The sequence below is a fragment of the Clarias gariepinus genome, chromosome 10 (genome assembly GCF_024256425.1).
Source record: "Clarias gariepinus isolate MV-2021 ecotype Netherlands chromosome 10, CGAR_prim_01v2, whole genome shotgun sequence".
Classification (NCBI taxonomy): domain Eukaryota; kingdom Metazoa; phylum Chordata; class Actinopteri; order Siluriformes; family Clariidae; genus Clarias; species Clarias gariepinus.
The window spans coordinates 5,926,971-5,946,347 of record NC_071109.1 but is presented as its reverse complement, the minus strand read 5'-3'; the positions used below and the strand labels follow the sequence as shown (position 1 = coordinate 5,946,347).

Genomic DNA, 19,377 nt, shown 5'->3' with positions numbered 1-19,377 from the left:
TGAAACAGATTCTTGAGATTTAGTAAAATCAATTTATTCTACCATCAGCTTGACTTCATATAATGTACAGTGCCACTGAGGTCCTGCCGATAGCTTACATGCTAATATCTAACATTGACCCGAGCTCATATTTGCATGTGTGCTTTTACAGACAAACCTCACTAGGTTAATTTTTTTAGAGAAAAAAAGTCTTACTGTTTTAGTAAGCTTTCGAACCAGAAACATAAAATAATTAATGCCACTTAAGTCATGAAGGATAATTACACATTCATTTACATGATGGAAATAACCTGATCTGGAGTCACACAAACATTCAAAACCTCAAGAAATGTACCCTAACAGACACAAATGATCACATGCCGTTGTAGGCAGGACCTCCGCTGCCCTCAGGAACAACCCAGTTGATGTTCTGGCTGGGATCTTTAATATCACACGTCTTACAGTGGACACAGTTCTGCGCGTTGATTTGTAGCCTCATGCCGTCACCTGACTCCAGAGGAACAAACTCGTACACACCTGGGAGGGAAAAAGCATGATTAGATTAAAAGTCCAAGACCGTGCACCAATCCGATGCCTTAAGCACAGGATCGCTATCTTATCAGATTAGACCATTTTCTTAAGCAAATGCTGTTTGATGCCTTAGCACACACAAATCCATTATGTAATTTTGGAAAATAAAATCCCCTTATTGAATGAGCTGCTACTACAGATAACGATGTAGACTTAGGATAAGCTTCTGGCCAACGTGATGTGATCTTGGGTAAGATTAGCCTTTTTTTTCTTTTAGGATGGTTAAGGTTAAACACATTTAAATGATATTTTCTTTGCTTACTTCTTAGGCAGCGTGCCCAGCTTCACAACCTTTTGGCTATGCCGTGGATTAATCTATTGTTTATCAAAGTCTATGTATCCTTCATGGATAAGGGGGCACAAATCATAGGAATAATAAAGATTTATTATTATTATTTTTTTCCACGATTTTCTCCCTAATTTAGTCGTGTAAAATTCCTCCCCATCCCTAGGGGGCTCCCACGTTAAGGCTACTACTACCACTCAGTCGGGAGGGCCAAAGACTATCACGTGTTTCCTCCGAACCACCACGCCATGTGATGTTTTCAAACTGCTCGCTTGCGCACCATTGGGGGCAGCGTAACACACTCGGAGGACGGCACTATGCGCTCCTTCCGCTTGCGTGAGCTCACAGACGCCCCTGATTGGCTGTAGAGCCGTGATTAATGTGGGAGCACTAAGTACCTCTCATCCCTCCCGTCTGAGAGAGCTCGGCCAATCAGCTCTCTCTAGACCTCTGGTTGCAAGAAGTTACAGCATCACCCTTGAATCGAACTCCGGACAATAGGGCGAGCACATTACCACTGCATAACATACACACCTGCAGGGCAAAACCTCTGCTCCGGACCGTCGTATACGGCGAGATTCTGTGCTACAGGAACACCATCGTCCTTCAGAGTGAGGTGAGGAGGCTGGTCGTGCTCATGATTCGTCCCGCTGAGCGCCACAGATGACAGGAGATCGAAGCTGATTTTCCCATCAGGCTTTGGGTACTCAATGGGGGTGCAGTCTTTCGCTGGCTTCAACTGGGCGGAGTCCACACCTGCAGATAAAATAAATGAGAACTTTTCTATTACAGTTGAACCTTGGATTGATAGCATAATTTATTCCAGAAGCATATATAAAAGCATATCAAAGCAATTTTCCCCATAAGAAATGATGGAAACCTCTGATGATTCTTCCACAACCCAAAAATATTTATATACAAAAAATAAAAGGAATTATCCTGCACTTGACCTTTGAAAAAGAGAGAAGAACCAGTGGCTCAGTTGTAATGTGACGCTCAGACAGTGCATGCATACTACTTTAATATCAAGACCTTGCTCGTTTATCGATTTAATGTATTAAAATATTTTGCAAGACCAAGTTACTCGCAATCCAAGGTTTTACTGTAATTCAAATGATTTTTATTTAATGATTAGGGGGAAAAAAAAAAAGACATGGTGTAGGAGATTAGAAAATTAGTTGAACATGGGTGAAAACTTGTGTCGTTTCCTCACCACAGTGTTTAAGTGTCCATGGCTCTTTTCCTCTCAGTATCCAGTAAAAGATCCCAGTATACAGCATCCCTCCATATAAGCCGAAGTAATTATGGAACGATGGCCGAATGTTCCTCACAGAATACAGCTCCTTCCAGACCCAGGATTTCTTCAAATCTTCCTCATACTCAGGAACATGTATACCTATATAACAAAAAAACAATGGCAGCAAAAAAATAAATAAATTCTACTTGATATTTTTAGCTTCATGATTTAAATCTGATTAGCTGCACTGTACATGCCTGCCGTCTTGGACTCCATGTTCTCATCTGTCAGTTTGCTAAAGATGGCCTCCGCCGCCAGTATGCCGCTCTTCATGGCCGTGTGCGTTCCTTTGATTTTGGGGACGTTCATGAAGCCTGGGCTGCAGCCGATCAGAGCGCCGCCGGGGAACGTCAGCTTGGGTACAGACTGAAGAGAGACCCAATGCTCGTCTTAAATCAATCATTAAATACAGTGAAGTGATGTCACTCCTGAGACCCGGTACCTGAAAGCCTCCTTCGTTCAAAGCTCTGGCTCCGTAAGCAATTCTGTTTCCTCCCTCTAGAGTGGGAGCTATGGACGGGTGATGCTTCCAGCGCTGGAACTCTCTGAACGGACTCAGATAAGGATTAGTGTAGTCCAAACCAACCTGCACAAGAACACAAATACATCCATGAACATACTCTGAGCAAGAAGGATATTTACAAGTGCAAGTGTTCAAGATTGACACAACTTGGCTGGGAATTATTGCCACATCTCCCATACAGTCCTGACCTCGCTTCAAACCATTTCAACATGTTTGCGTTCATTAAAGGAGTTCCTGGAAGGCCAGCATCTCGTAAGTGAAGCAGGCAGTCCGATCATGGCTCTAGCTTGCTCAGAAAACTTTCTACCTTGATGTCCGTTTCAAAACCTTGTGGTTTCGTTGATTTCAGTGGTTCGAATATGAAATAAAACTTAATTTAATGACAAGAATCTGGTCGGAGGATTGATGGAGGGGTGATGAATGAATAAATTAATCAGTTATCAAACCTTCATATTCCCTTGCCTAACTGAAGGTGAGTCCTGATCGGCCTGAAGTATCTGTTCAGCCATGTAACCAAGTGTGATTTTAAAGTCAAAGTGAACTTTATTGTCAATAGGTCCATGCAAACAGATTTTACACATCGGATCGAAATTTCGTTCTTCAGACTCCAGATGTGCGTAAAAAAAAAAAAAAAAGGATAAAAAAAAAAAGTAGTGCAAATAACTCGCATATAACAAACAGACACAACAAGTAACAGTAGTGCACACAGGTTATGACGGCGAGACAGTAAACATAACATGGGACATTTAGAGTGATGCGGATTACCACTCAAATGTTAGTGTCACAGGAAAATGCAGTATGGTGGTCTTCACTTTACCGGAAAAGGGAATGAAAAATTTCCCATCAGTCATTGCGTCTCAATGTAGCATTAAAAAACTTTTTTAAGAAAGGAGCTCAAAAAAGATTTATATATTTATTATCATCGAGGACATCATTAATAGGACACAATCATTTAAATTAAATCAAGAAATCCGTTGTATTGTTCAGCTTAAGCTGTAAAAAAAATCCTTTTAAATTAATTATTATTATTAATCAATAATTTATTGAGGTTTCAGTAGTAAATTGGAACCTTGGATTACGAGCATAATTCATAATTTGTATTTCAAAACACTTGTAAACCAAATCAACTTTTCCAATAAGAAATAATGGAAAGTTAAATTATTCGTTCCACAGCCTAAAAAAATAAATGCATAAAAATAATTAACACAAAATATGAAGTTTTATATATATATATATATATATATATATATATATAAATCCTGACAGATAAGTGTTTCCGCTTGTGTGCGCAGGTGCTGTGTGTATGAAGCTAAAGTGAGAAGCCCCTCCCCCTCTTCTCGTGTTACACGGTTACCCTTCCTCCATTCTTTTCACACACACGCACACAACAGAATCACTGCTGTAAAATAAAACAAATGCACCTGGACTTTACCTTTGAAAATAATTACGGCAGAGCAGAGAAAGAAAGTGCGTGTGTGTCTGTGAAGGCAAAAGTAGGAGGGGTTTGTGTGTGTGGCACAGTGTCAAATGATGCGCGCGCACACAGACACAGAGAGCAGGCTAAGTCTTGAGCAGAGAGAGAAAATGAATCTTTAACCTCTAATGAGAATTGCTTTTGCTTTACACGCGCGCTGCACACACGCATATAGACACACAAGTCACAGTGTTATAGTAAACAGTACACGCGGGCACGCATGTTGATACAAGTAAGAGATGGGCACTAAGACGCAGCAGGGGAAATGATTACCCACAATTCCGCAGCACAAGAGAGAGAAAAAACGTTGGTTCAGTTGTGATCATGTGACGCTCGGCATCAAAACAAGAAGAAGAAGGTACATGATACTCCGTACTCGTGAACCAAGACTTGTTCGTTTTCCAAGTCAAAATTAATAAAAAAATCTTTGCTCATCTTGCAAAACACTCGTAAACCACATAACTCGCAATCCGGGGTCTTACTGTACATGTTTTATAATGGTAGCAGTTTTTGTTTCAATAAAAATTTTGTATTTAATGTCTGTGTTGTAAAATATCCAGCAGCGACAAATATCTGAGGTGCTTATGTTACCATGGTAACGCAAGAAGGAAATGACACCTGCGCTGGTGACTTCACAGGGTGTTCCGAATGGTGAAGTTTTGTCAAGGGACGTTCCCTTCACCAAAATTTACTGCTAACGGAGCAGGGAGTAGGCAGCACCCTGTGAAGTACACACTTCAGAATGGAAAACAGCTATAGATGTGTCATAACTCTGTCTCTCAAACAAATCGAACTCATTTCGGTAAAATTATTTCGGTTCTGGGGGAAGAAGTGTGTGCTAGAGAGCCATCCATTTCCTGAGATCACTCTTACTTACAACTAAGCCCAGTGCCACCAGCGGCTCTCCTTCGTCCAGATGGTAGAGGAAAGAGCCTCCGTACGTGTTTCTGTTCAAAGGCCAACCAACAGAGTGCTCCACCCGACCTGGGTGCCATTTCTTCTCATCGATAACCCACAGCTGGGGAGAAAAGAAGGAATATTAGGTTGCTTACACACTTAGTTAGCTTTTTCTTTAAATTAAATCAGGCCAAAATAAAATGCTTGGCGAAAACAAAATCAGTGAGGAATGTATAGAGCTGAAAATGTACCCATAAAACTTTCGCTCTGAAATAAAACGATGGTACCAAACCTTTGAAAAAAATCATAAATTGTGCACTTGAGCACAATAAGCCGACATGCAATAAATGATTAGATAAACACGTCACCTCTTTGAGGCCGATGGCGTAGGTCTGTGGCTCGCAATTCTCTCTCAGATTAAACCGTTTGTAGAGCTGCTTGGACAGGTGACCGTGACATCCTTCTCCGAACAGCGTGACCTTCGCGTGGAGCTCCATCCCTCGTTCAAACACGTCCTGCAAAGACACTCGACATATCAAACATTAAAGTCTATGACAAGACCAAAATAACATGATGCTGGTAAAAGTATACCACAGTCTTGATCTGGACGAACCTTAGGGGAGCCGTCTTTGGCGATTCCAACGTCATTAGTGGCTATTCCTTTCACGCTTCCGTCCTCGTGGAACAACACCTGTAAAAGACGGACACTCATCCTTCAGGCGACACATTTCATGGCACCTTGGAAGGAATTAAATTAAAGGAATTAAAACACTCAAATTCAATCAATCGGAGGTTGAAAAAAAAAGTTTGTTTTACGGTTTCTATGCAGCATTATGTTACAAAATATACACTGATCATATTAAAATCACCTAGGTTTTGGGTTCCCCTTGTGCCACCAGGGCCTCAAAAACAGCTGCAAGACAAAATTGCGTCCTGGATTCCCCTCGCGATTTAAAGGCGCAGCAACAACCCTGTTACATTTCACTGTGAGCTTATGTACGTTTATGATTTTGGTCACATGATGGCAGTGTGGGGAAAGCCGACAGAGGTCTAGTCAAATAAATTGGTATGCTTTACATTGTATATTTTTGTCAAGGGCGTGTAAGACTCATTTTGTCAGACTTAAGAACATATCAAACTTACAAACATGCATCTGGAATAAAAATCGTTCATAAGTCAGGGACTAACTGTATTAGACCATGTGGGCTGACCTTTGGTCCCTGCGGAATTTTTGACACGTGGGTTCTGATGATCCTGTTACCAGTTAACTGGTATATAATTGGTGATCAACATTATTTACTTCAACAACTTTATGATCTCAGTGATCATATTGTTATGGCTGGTCAGTATGCTGTTAGTTGAAAATAATCAACACAAAGAGGATAGGATGCAGACATGCAAGTTAAATAACTGTCTCCACTCAGCAGTTAATTATTTTCCTATACGTCAATAAATGCAGCGTGTAATTGAAGAACAAATGATGTAATACTTTTTTATTAGTTCTGTTTAATGTTGTGGAATTTTTTTGCTTATGTTATAGCAGCTATAAACAATCAGAAAGACAAAAAAAGCACATATTAGACTACTCACTCACTGTTAAAATGTTAAACACCTTCTATTAAAACACCACTATTCTAATAAATACATATACATTTCTTTAAATTTGTTACACAACTACTCACTCACTCATCACTCACTTCGAGTTGTTTCTAGGACACCACCACCGTTAATATAAAAATGTGCATAATTGGTCCAAAACCATGGAGCTTATTTCATACCACGACTAAAGGTATGCAGACAACCTTTGCTGCTGTGGCTGAGCAAGATTAATACGATGAATGTTTTTGTCCTCTCTAAACATTAACAAAAAAAATAAAAAATGGTCATATTAAAAAAAAAAAAAAAACATATGGAAGAGAGAGAGAAAGTTAATGAGGATGTTCTCACCTCGGCTGCAGCGTAGCCTGGATACAGTTCAACCCCGAGTTCTTCAGCCTGCTCACCCAGCCAGCGCACCAAGTGTCCCAGACGCACTATGTAGTTCCCGTGGTTATTCATCGGGAGACCTTCGGGTAGAAGGGGACGAGGGGGGGGAAAAAAAAACAAAAAACTGTATGTTTAATTTTTAGACATTTCTATCTGGGGGAAACCAGATTTTAAAATGTGTTCATTCATCGTGTATGCTTGTGGAGCTGTTAGGAAAGATGTAGAACTTTACCTGGAAGTATTGGCACGGGGATTCTGTATTTTTCTGTCAGAATTGCAAATCTGTCCTCTGTAACTTTTGTGTTGAGCGGCGCCTGAAAGACAGCAACCACATACACAAATGAAACAGACCGTGAAACCAGGGCGCTGGGTGTCTCCGGCATGTTAATCAAGGTATCGTCAAAGTCAAGAGCGGTGCCAGAATAACACCTCGCCATCAACGTGTCATTGTGCGACACTTCTCCAAGGAATAGAAAGGAGACATGCAAAACATATTACTTTTTCCTTTCATGTGAAAGTAAACTCTTAGGAAACTGAACAAAGAGTTCTACAGGGAAAAAAAAGAAGATAGGAAGTGACTGACATCACTTAAATTTCTAACTGACCTTAATTTTTAAAAAGAACTCATGCATAAATTAAAACTTCAGCTAACCTGAATATAAATTTGACATCAATTAAGGCACTCATGAATGATTAAATGGCATAAGTAGTGGAATAAGATGCAAGAGTCGCGCTGAAAATCAGTGACGAGTAAAGTGAAGCGGAGATGCGGTTTAAATCCCCTAACATCATTGTGTAGCCCTTAAAGCTCAGAGCATTTTATCTATTATTGGGGCCCAAGCACTATAGTGTGCGCAAGGATTTTTTCTCCACCCTTTTGAGCTTTTTGGGGGGTTTTAAGATGCTCAAAAACTCATGAAAATTGGCGGAAAGGTTGGAATCTGCTGCCATTAGTATGCCCGAGAGTCACGTGGCCTGGGGCCCTTGGGGGCACCACACAAGATTTTGCTGCATGGCTCATACACACTTTCACGTATGCACACAAAACTCTGTACACATTTAGAGCTAATTAAGCCAAGCAACTTTTGCACTGCATGTCCTGGGTTTAACTCGACAGAAGACGGTTATTTTGGATCGTTTGCCAAAACACACCTGATGGATTTTGATATACTCATCCTAGGAAACTTATGCGATCGTTACCAAACCGGGCCAATGTGATCTAAAGACATTGAGGATGCAAAATCTTAGAGGGATTTTTGATATCCCTTGTCAAAGTTTCTCTCCCCATGCCTGCTCTTTTTATCCTGCTTTCAACTTTGATTCAACAATTATTGTCACCTCGGTTGAGATGTGTTCCTAGGCTTCTAAAATGTGTAAAAAGATCTAACCACTAACTCGAGGGATCAACTCAAGACCCCTTGACAGGGAGCACTGTAACAAGTGAATTAATGTTATTCATGTCACAGCTCAGTGTTAGAGATTTAAACTAATATACTGTACATATCAAACATGCACCATGTATGAAAAAATGACCAATTATCATTAGCTACCCTCACTGATTATACAAATGACATTTAATTTACTGACAACAACAACTGTGATAATAACGGTATGATTAATCCTTCAACCCTAATGTACCTATTAAAGAAGATTTAAAATAATTCACTTTAATATCACTTGCTCACCAGGATAGAAATTTACCACCTGAGCCATCAGTGTTGAGACTAATGTCGCAGGTAATTAAATTATCCCGCGTTACTGCATTATGAGGACATTGGCTCAGTCAGTTAAGGCTGTGGGTTACTGATCGGAAGGTCGGGGGTTCGAGCCCCAGCATCACCAAGTTGCCACTGTTGAGCCCTTAACCCTATATGCTCCAGGGGCGCTGTAAGCTGGCTGACCCTGCGCTCTGACCCGTTTCCTAATTAGGATATGCGAAGAAGACATTTCACTGTGCTGTAAAGTACATGTGACAAATAATTGAATATTCTTCTTCTTCTTCTTCTATTAGTGAGTGTATTAGTCTTTATGCCCTATTAGGTATATACATACCCCTCTCTCTTTCCAATCTGGAAAGAGCTCAGAGAGAGCGCTGGGTTCTAAACAGGCCCCGGAGAGTGTGTGAGCGCCGATCTGAGACGCCTTCTCCACCACACACACTCGCAGCTCCTTCTCGTGCTGATTGGCCAGCTGCTTCAGTCGGATGGCTGCCGACAGACCTGCAGGGCCGCCGCCCACGATCACGACGTCTGCCTCGTCTGCAAAACGCTCCATATCTACACCTGCTTGGCATACACACAAAGACATGTTTACAGTTTAGTCTAGTGCTTGTGTTCAGTCTGGCAGAGCGAGTCAGGTTTTTGGCGAAGATGCAATTGGTGAAAGACCACCTGACAAATGTATGATAAGATAAAGACTTTATTGTCATGATACACTACCGCTCAAAAGTTTAAGATCATTCGCACACATTTTTTATCCAATTCACAAACAACATTATTCATTTCACAAACGAATAAAGTAAGCCTCAATCATCATTTTTATTAAACTCATTATTTTTAACACTGACAATGTCAGCATGTCTTGTTCTTTTGCTATGTTTTCTATTCAGATTTATTTCGTGTGTGTTTCCTTGGAAAACACTCAAATTTCGAAGTTATCCCAAACTTTTAAGCATATGCGCAGTGGGGCTTGGATCTTGGTGCAAACAACGCAAAGGAACAGCTATTTAATATAAAGCTGAGCTTAACTAGCAAATAATGGCTACTATAGTTAAAAAAAAAAAAAAGAATAATACAAAAAAAAAAATCAATCATATCAATAAATAAATAAGCTTCATTCTTCTGGGAGGGCTTTCCACTTGATTTTCAAGCATGCCCATCAAGATTTGTCTATTCAGCATTAATGAGACCCAGCTTGTGGTCAGCTTCTCGGTTATTCTGGGAGACCAAGTTCTTCTACAGTGATGATATTTTTCAGACATTTAAAATTTTTTAAATAAATTCCGTGTGCGGAGTCAGTCTCCTCCAACAGTCCAAAAACATAAACGTTTACTGGCATTTCCAAACTGCCCATAGGGTTGTGACTTGGTGTGTGACTGTCCTGGAATGGGTTAGCACCACATCCAATGTGTACCCTACCTCATCCCAGGCCCGCTGCAACAATACATAGAATAGATACGAAGTATAGATAATAAATAAATTGATGAATAGCTCTCCAAAACCAATAATTCTGCAACTGATAAAATACAATAAGGTCGCAGTGGAAATATTGTCGGTGTTAAAATGTAGATGAGCCTTTGAAACACCCCAAACCTGGTCATTCTTAATCTGAAAAATCCAGCTCTGTTGGTTTTGTCTCGGTTCATTCGAATTCTGAGGTGGCTTTATAAAGAACAAAAGACAGTGCGGCTTATCAAATCAAATTTGTAAATACATCTCATCTAATGTGCGGCGTAACGCGTTTCAATCAGAAATATTTAAGAAGCGATAAATTAGAGCTGAGCGTTTACTAGAAGCTGTAAATGACAGAAGACGATGAAGCGTATAAAAACTTTCTCTGCCTCATAACGGACATGACAGTTAGAAGGATAAAAAAAGAAATATTTATGTTATTAACTTTAATAAATATTGTCTGAAGTAAATAATCAAACACAATGAGCTAACTTTTTTTATTCTTCTATAGTTTCCGCCAATTTTGCGCATCTGTTTTCGTGTTTTCATCAGTCAGTACCAACCTTCCCATCGTGGATCCTTGTCTCGAGGATAGATGGTGTAATGGGATGTAATTTTTGGCACGGGAGCTGAAGAGCATTGCCTTGTGGAGACCTGCAGCGCCACCCGGTCCGTCTGAAGGGCTTTTAGTGCACGTATACATCGCCGTGCTGTAAATGCAGATATTAAAAGAAAAAAAGAAAAAAAAAAAGGCAGTAATTAAATACATCCCGACTGCTTTTATTTAATAATGTAGCGTAATCATCACCAGCGTAATAAACATCAGTGGTGTTACACCTTATCCAGAAAGAGCCGTTTGTACAGGCTTTTATTCCAACCAAGTATAAACCATGCCTTATAGATAGATAGATAGATAGATAGATATGACACACTCCAGTTATATTATAGCTACTGTCTTATCAGCGCTTTCCGTTCAAGGCTGCAATCTCCCCAGTCAGTGCTGCGCAGGTGTGAACGTGCTACGTAGCTCATTTGTAAATGCGTTGTGAGCAAAAAAGGGAGCCCCACTTGTTTTGCATGAAGCATGAAGAAGAAGTGTTTGGATATCTGCAAACAAAATTTGGAGCGATACTCTAAGGAAGGTGAAGTTTTTTTTTTTTAAAGGGAACAATTACTGGTATTGAAACTGGTATGGATTCATCACCACAAGTCTGACAGTAAACAGAACAGAAACATCCTCAATCACTGACTAAAAAAAAGTTTAAAAATTGAACCATAACTGGAAAATTCACCAAAGCGTACAGTTATCTGGGATCCTCAAGAAAACTGGGAAAAAAAACGCAAGAAAACTGGGAAAAAACTGGAAGATTACCAGGAATAAGATTCAACAACAATTCAATAGGACGATTATTGAAGAGCTGAAGGCTGAACTTCAGGGTAACTAGTAGACAACTGCAAAAAAAATGAAATAAATAAAAAATAAGCGTCCTCAATATAGTCCTGATCTTGCTGCATCCGACTTTCACCTGTTTGGTCCCATGAAAGTGGCCCCTACGAGGACAAGGATTCACTTTTGATGAAGAAGCAAAGACAGCGGTGCATTCATGGCTCACAGCTCAGCCTAAAATGTTCTCCCTCATTTCTTAATAAGGGAAGACAAAAGATTGTTGATGTTGTATCTGGATTTTTTTAAAAAGATAATTAACAGAATTCTACAGCCAGGGTGCAAATCATTTTTTACTCACCCTCGTAGATAGATAGAAAGATAAAGCCAAAAATTAAGTGATTAAACAGGTGGAACCAGGTGTGGCGAGGTTTGGCTTGGTTGGAATGAAAGCCTGCACACCCACACCGGCCCTCTCAGGATCCAGTTTGACACTCTGACCAAGCAGCATTTTGACAGGTATACATACACTTAACGTTAGGGTTAATTGAACGATTTATTTGACGTGACAATCTGGAAAACTTTCTTAAATATTTGTTTGTGTGTGTTTTTTTATTATTATTATTATTTCTTGTAATTTTGTCGTCCAAGCACTAAGGAAAAGGCAGACAATTTTCTGAAACTTTCATTTTTTAATTCACAAGCCGTTGTTAAAAACAAGATTTTTATGTCGTAAACAAGGAAGAAAGGTTAGAATTTATCTACCCATCCCTTTATGAAAAAAACAAACTTGACCTTTATTCTTCATTTCAGCAATAAAAAGTACTTTACTAGTTCTGCAGTAAAAATAAAACAGAAATGTGACATAAAACCCTATTACTTTAATCCAAAAATGGCTTAAATAGCAAAAAAAATGAATAGACATGCAATAATGTTGTAAAGTATGATGTTAAAAGGTTAAAAAGCAGTTCTTGGCTCTTCACATGGCCCCTGGGAGAACTTATATTTATCTGACCTTTGTCCCACTTTTAGCCAACATCCTGCTAATGCTAAGCTAACGACTGCAGGCTCGATGACGTGTACAACCAAATTTTAAGTTAAAATAATCTTTTTAAGATTTTGCCATTATATACAGTAAATACTAAAATATCATGAGCATAACAGGAGGCCAACAAACAAAGCAAAATGCTAAACAAAAGCTTCCAGTTTATAAGTTTCATGCGCCTATTCAAGTGGCCGCATCGCAAACCGCCCAAAAAAAATCCAAAGTGCCCTAGAGACGAAATACACACAGAGCGCCAGATCACCCGAAAGTGAAGTGCACTTGAACATTAAACGAGGCGTCACTTAGGACGCGAGCAGAATGTAGCCTGAGAAAGTCGCTGTGACATTACCTTGAAGTGAACACCTGCTGGAATGAAACATGGAGAGATTTCTAACGCGTTTCTGCTGCCTGCTGTGAATCCTCGGTTCCGATATTAAACGCTTCCTTTTGCATCAAATAAATATGCACTGGTTTAGCTGAAGAGTTATACCAGCCCTGGAACCAAAATATGCCTTCTTCTTCTTCTCTGTAAGGACATTGTGACGAGATGAATGGAGAAGCGCCCCCTATCGGAGAGGAAAATAATAACTATATGGTATACTGTAAAAAGCAGTTTAGTACAGGGCAGTTTAGTTCACTTACTCACTCACTCATCTGTATAATAAAAAAGAAAATATACATATTTTTTGTTTTAATAAGTCAGGAAGATGGTTATTGTGTCTTTTGAACGGAGATGCAAGGCTGTCAAGTGACGTTTTAACATAACTGAAAAGCATGTTAAGGCTGGTGATTCCTTCACATGTTTTAACATGACTGGAGTATCTGATTATATTAAAACTGATCAGCCTATTTTTATCTTTACCTTTTTAACTACTTTTGCAAACTCTTTACTCTCAACAATGGGTACTTCAGCTAGTTCTCTATACCGCTTTATCCTGTATGAAGGGTCGCAGGGAGTCAGAAGCCTATCCCAGGAGACTTAGGGCATGAGGCGGGGTACACTCTGGATGGGTGCCAATTTATTACAGGGCGCGCACACACACACACACACACTGCGCAATTTCTGGAATGCTGATTTGCCTAATCTGAATGTTTTTGGACTGTGTGAGGAAACTGTACCAGAGTACCCAGAGGAAACCCAGCAAGCACGGGGTACTTCAGTTTCCTCCCACAGTCCAAAGACATGTAGATTTAGTTAATTGTTGTCTTTAATGTGTGTGTGTGTGTGTATGTGTGTGTGTGTGTGTGTGTGTGTGTAAGAGAGCCCTGTGATGGATTGGTACCCTGTCCAGGGTGTACCCTGCCTTGCCTAACTCTCCTGCAATAGGTTCCAGGCCGCTGCAACCCTGTATAGAATTCTGTGGCTCTGCCCGTGTGCGGATCCTGCTGCCAACCTTCTACCAATACCTGTAAATGAAGTGTGTGGTCAACCTGCTGCCACTCCTCACGCTGCTCCAATGTTTAGGCAGATATATTATTACCTCACAGTATGAGATAAAAGTTTATGATAATGCTGCCTACTGTCCACCGGCTCGAACAGAATTCCAGTTCCAGTTGAGCACAAGATATAAAGTATCAGTGATTGTTATAAATGTTTAACATAACTACACTCTAATAATAACATTAGTAAAATTGATAGACAGCTTGTCCCCAACTTGTGCATGAGGATTCATGAGGATAAATGAACACACACCACTTGCACATCACAGGAACTTGACTGGGTTATTGCCACCAGTGTTGGGTGTAACGCGTTAAAGTACTTGGATTACTTTTTTGATGTAACGAGTAATCTAACGCGTTATGTCCGCCATTTAATTACTCAGTTATTTTTTCAAAAATGTAATCCATTATTCAGACAAATTATGTAATCTGTGAGTCAGACAACAGTCATTCCCAATCCTTTAGTGTGTGTGTGTAAAAATCGTCCTACAAGCCCAGCCGCCCTCTGTTATTCTTGTTGTTATACCGCTATCTCACCTCACAGAAAGATGGAAACCTAATTACAGCGCCAAAACCCGCGGAGAATCATGATGGACCGTACTTATGGCCAAGTAAGTGTAGGTGAGATAGGGGTATTAGCAGTTAACAGATAATGGGCCAAACTTCGCTGAGTAATGATAGTAGAATAATTATAAAGGTCTTGACTAAAACAACATGCATGAGGAATCACAAAGGAGTTTTCATTTTCTGCAACGGAAAAGAAAAGTACTCGAACTAGTTACTTTTTTCAGAAAGTAACACTGTAATGTAACTGATTACTTTTTAAAGGCAGTAATTTTGTAATGTAATTAGTTACTTTAAAAAATAACGTCCCCCAACACTGATTGTCAGATCATCAATCCAGTCCTGACCTCGTTGTGGGGTTGTGCCGTGCACTCGGGCGCAGTTGTCTTTTTAAACGTCTTAACATGCTCAAAAAACTATCAGGTGCTTGGGCCAGCACATCGTTGCTTTAATCATATTTAAATGCATATTTATTATTTTTTATAATTTTTTTATACCAAAGCACTGTTAAATTTTATTACGGAAAAACTGATATTTTGAAAATAATCAGTGGAAAAAAAATGTATGTGATTGATTTACTTTATTTATTTTTTTGATATTTCAAAAGGAATGAAACGAATTGACATCCACAAAAAATTCCCCAAAAATTATTTAATCTATTTTTCTCTACTTCAGAGAAGTAGACCTTTCACCTTATATTAACCAAACTGTTATTAACTTACAGCCCGTCCATGTGACTTTATGTAAATCTTTCGTCTTATTCGCAGCAATCCCTTTAGGACGTGACGGCCACATAATCTTCTCAGACGTATTGTGACTTGTGTTAAAGCATTTCAGACATCTGTATAATCCTCTCACATATAATAAAGAGCTTCACACAGCAGTGCTGCCTCTGTGGTGCAATTGAAATCATGTCGAGTAAAGATGTCACCACGCATCAGGAACAATTTGATCAAAACATGTCCGTTTACATTATACATTTATTTTTGCATCCGGAAAGTATGAGGTCACTGAACTTTCAATGTTGTTTAAAAAGACACACAAAGTCTCACTTTCTACTCCTTTACCAACAGGAAATACTTGAAGTTCTATTTAATAAATTACAGAACATGTTTAACATTCAAAAAAGAAAAGATCAATTTGCACTAGTTTTTATTTTTTAATAATTATATCCTGACACACTTTTTACACTTTTAGGACAGGTTAATGAATGTAAAAATAAATAAATAAAAGCTGTGCACTATAAGGGCATAGTTATTAAACAGTAAAAGCTTTTGTATGATGGAGTGCTCCCAAATAGATCAAACCATTTGAGTAAAAGGAATCTGTAACAATCCTGATATCTTAAAGCGGAAACAAATCCAAATCCAACATCCGGTTTCTAATCACAGTGATCCGATGCTGAGATTATTTACACTTAACACAAGTGATGTGACGTAGAGCCTAAATCATATTTCTGATCTGACCTGTCATCCATCCAGTGTATGAAACGTTGGAGTTATAAATGGAGCTTTTCATTCATTAACATTCAATTTTGTATAAATTATGTCCTTAAATATCAAACACGACCTTAAAAAAATCGACATTACAGTATCACAGTACGAGAAACCAAAATAAAAAACAGATGCTGAACTCTGTTACATTGACGATCAATAAATGTTTGACTAGTGCTTGGAGTCACATAGAGTACAAGAACACGTATAGTTCATGGTCGATGGTACTGTAGCACTTTATTATGATCAATATCAAACCACTTTATTTTTGGTAGGTTGTGAATTATATATTGTGAATACCGCCAATTATATAAAATTAATAATTAAAAAAACTAGGACCACTTTCTACTTCTGGATAAGGATAATAATTAGCAGAATGCGTTAAACTTAATTCTGACTATTCTCCACTTCTCCCTCCGTAATTAGGTCGTAGTCAATATAAATCTCACATGTTAATATTACCTTCAATAACCATAGGGGAAGGACTATCCCATGCTTCCTCTGGGACGGTACCAGTCCGTGGAGAAAATGGTACCGGGCCGCACAATAAATAATTAAACAATGTTTTATTTAAAAAAACTGGATTATTCTCTTGGACGAGGAGTGGGCCGCAAAACTGGTTTACCGGTGTTCTGGAGAGGAGTAGAGCTTGTGAGTATAAGCCAGCACACCATCATGCGGAAGCCTTATCTGACGCCCCCCCCCCCCGGTCCGCAGAAATATTTTCGAACGTTAAATAACAATTTTCGAACCGCGGTGATAAAAAGGATGGGGAACACTGGTCTTGTGTGTCTACGACTGATTTGCATGTGACCCCTCCCCCACAGAGAAAGCATGACAAATCTGCTCTCTAGTCTCACTTTAGTCTCACTTCTTTGCCACGTTAAAGTGGAACCTTGAATTACAAGCATAATTTGTTCAAGAAGCGGGATCGTATCCAAACACTCATAAATCAAAGCCATTGTTCCATAAGAAATAATGAAACCTCAAATTATTTGTTCCACAGCCCACTAAAATTAATACATAAAAATAATGAATACAAAATATAAAGTAAAAAAAAAAAATAACCTGCACTTTTCCTTAAAAAGAGTAAAAATAAATACAGACAGATAAGTGTTTCTGTTTATGCACGCAGGCGCTGTTCGTGTGTGTGTGTGTAAAGCTAAAGTAAGAGGAGAGAAAGAATCAGCCCCTCCGTCTCTCCCCCTTCTCATCTTACACAGTAAAGATGAGAAGGTGTTCTTTTGAACATCGCTAATGAAAATCATGTGAGCGACACATTCTTTCTTAATGACTCTTTTACTCCGAGTCGTTCATTCTTTTGTCACGTGACTCCCATAGACACTATTCTGTGCAATAGATTCAAAAGAACGAATGACTTAAACTGGAAGATATGAGAGATGAGCTACTCATTCTGTTAATTATAATATGTCCTTATCTGCATTATAATATTTTCATTACTGGAACTATAGTCAAAATTTGTGTATATAGACGTGTTGGGTCTTTTAAAAAAATTTTTTTATTTTATTTCTGATAAAAAGAAAAAAAAGAGTTAAATGACTCAAAAAAAGATTAGTTAATTTTAATGAATGATATTCAAAGAACTGAGTCACTAAAATGATTAAAACTTTCCATCAGTAGTGTGTGGTGTGTAAAGGTGAGAGTGTGTGTGAAGGGGTACGGTGTCAAATTACGCGCGCACAAAGAGACAAAGCTGACTCAGGGAGAGAAAGAAAATGGATCTTTAACGTCTTTAATGAGACTTTCTTTTGCTTTACACGCGCGCACACACGAGTGTTATAAAAAACAGTACACGAGTGCTGTACACTCACGCATACAAACACAAAATTAAATGCGCACACATGTGGTCATAGTGTTTTAGTAAACAGTACACGCGTGCAGGGATGTTGACCAGTAAAAGATGCGCACTATGACCCAGCAGGGGAGACGATTTAACCACTATTCCGCAGCGCAAGAGAGAGAAAAACCGTTGGCGCAGTTTAAATCTTATGGCACATGCGTGATACATGATACTTGTTAACCAAGACTTGCTCGGTTTTCAATTCACTCGCAAACTGCGTTACTTGCAATCTGAGGTTTCACTGTGGGTTAACTTCCTCCACCCAACCCAAAAAAAATCCTTCCTAGCAGTGTTTGACTGATGGTGTGTGTGTGTATATATATATATATATATATATATATATATATATATATATATATATATATATATATATACATATATATTTACAGTCTTATGCAAAGGTTTGGGCACTCCTTAATAAATAACAGATTTTGTTGATTTTTAAATTGCAAATATGTTCTCTTGGAAATGGAAAAAATGCACAATATTTTTAGCAAACATTGATGCACTGTTCTTATGCCATAAATTGACCAAAAATAAAACATAAAAACATTATTATGGTACTGTGCAAAAGTTTGGGCACCCTTAGAGTTCCAGAGTCTTACATTCTTTTTACAAGGTTTCAGACCTTAATCAGCTCGTTAGATCTGATGCATGGCAACAGCTCTCATTAGTAAAAGCCAATTTCAAAGCTTTACAAATACTTTGACTTTAAACCTTGTGCACACACTTGCGGACACTCAACAACCATGGGTTCCCCTAAGCAGCTGTGTAAGACTCTGAAAATGAAAGTTGTTAATACCCATATTGCAGGAGAAGGCTACAAGAAGATAACAAAGCGTTGTCAGTCTGCAGTTTCCACAGTGAGAAATGTAATTAAGAGATGGCAGTTCAGGGGAACTGTGGAGGTCAAGATGAGATCTGGAGGACCAAGAAAACTCTCAGAGAGAACTACTCGTATGCTGGTCAGAAAGACAAATCAAAACCCCATTTGACTGCAAAAAACCTGCAGGAAGATTTAGCAGACTCTGGTGTGGCGGTGTACCATTCCACAAGACCTTCATGGAAAAGTCAGCAGAAGAAAACCTTACCTGTGTCCCATCATAAAATCCAATGTCAGAAGTACAGTATGCAAAAGAACATCTACAGAAGCCTGAAGTGTTTTGGAAACAAGTGCTGTGGACTAATCAAGTTAAAATAGACTCTTTGGCCACAATCAGGTGTTACTAAGTACTGATTATGTAGAGTGCCCAAACATTTGCACAGTGCCATAATAATGTTTTTATTCTTTATTTTTGTTAAATTTATGGCATAAGAAGTGTTTATGCATCAATGTTTGCTGAAAATATGGTGCATTTCTTTCCATTTCCAAGAGAGACTGTGTTTA

General features: G+C 38.9%; 1 protein-coding gene across 1 annotated transcript; it reads right to left on the bottom strand.

The window, feature by feature from the left end:
• Positions 1 to 9: 9 nt before the first annotated feature.
• etfdh (electron transfer flavoprotein dehydrogenase) lies at positions 10 to 13,159 on the bottom strand. The gene is made up of 13 exons (XM_053505697.1): positions 12,982 to 13,159; positions 10,767 to 10,913; positions 9,086 to 9,315; positions 7,266 to 7,347; positions 6,995 to 7,113; positions 5,661 to 5,738; positions 5,416 to 5,562; positions 5,028 to 5,168; positions 2,596 to 2,739; positions 2,351 to 2,519; positions 2,070 to 2,252; positions 1,391 to 1,612; positions 10 to 516 (listed from the first exon to the last, which is right to left on the bottom strand). Exons 1-13 carry the CDS (start codon positions 13,010 to 13,012, stop codon positions 353 to 355), a joined length of 1,857 nt encoding a protein of 618 aa, XP_053361672.1. The 5' UTR covers positions 13,013 to 13,159; the 3' UTR covers positions 10 to 352.
• Positions 13,160 to 19,377: the final 6,218 nt, after the last annotated feature.

Coding starts and splice junctions, on each gene's coding strand:
- etfdh (XM_053505697.1), bottom strand. CDS start 13,012: ATGTTTCATTCCAGCAGGTGTTCACTTCAAG. Junction 5,739..6,994: donor CAGGCTACGCTGCAGCCGAG/GTGAGAACATCC, acceptor CGTCTTTTACAG/GTGTTGTTCCACGAGGACGG. Junction 5,563..5,660: donor CCAAAGACGGCTCCCCTAAG/GTTCGTCCAGAT, acceptor GTGTCTTTGCAG/GACGTGTTTGAACGAGGGAT.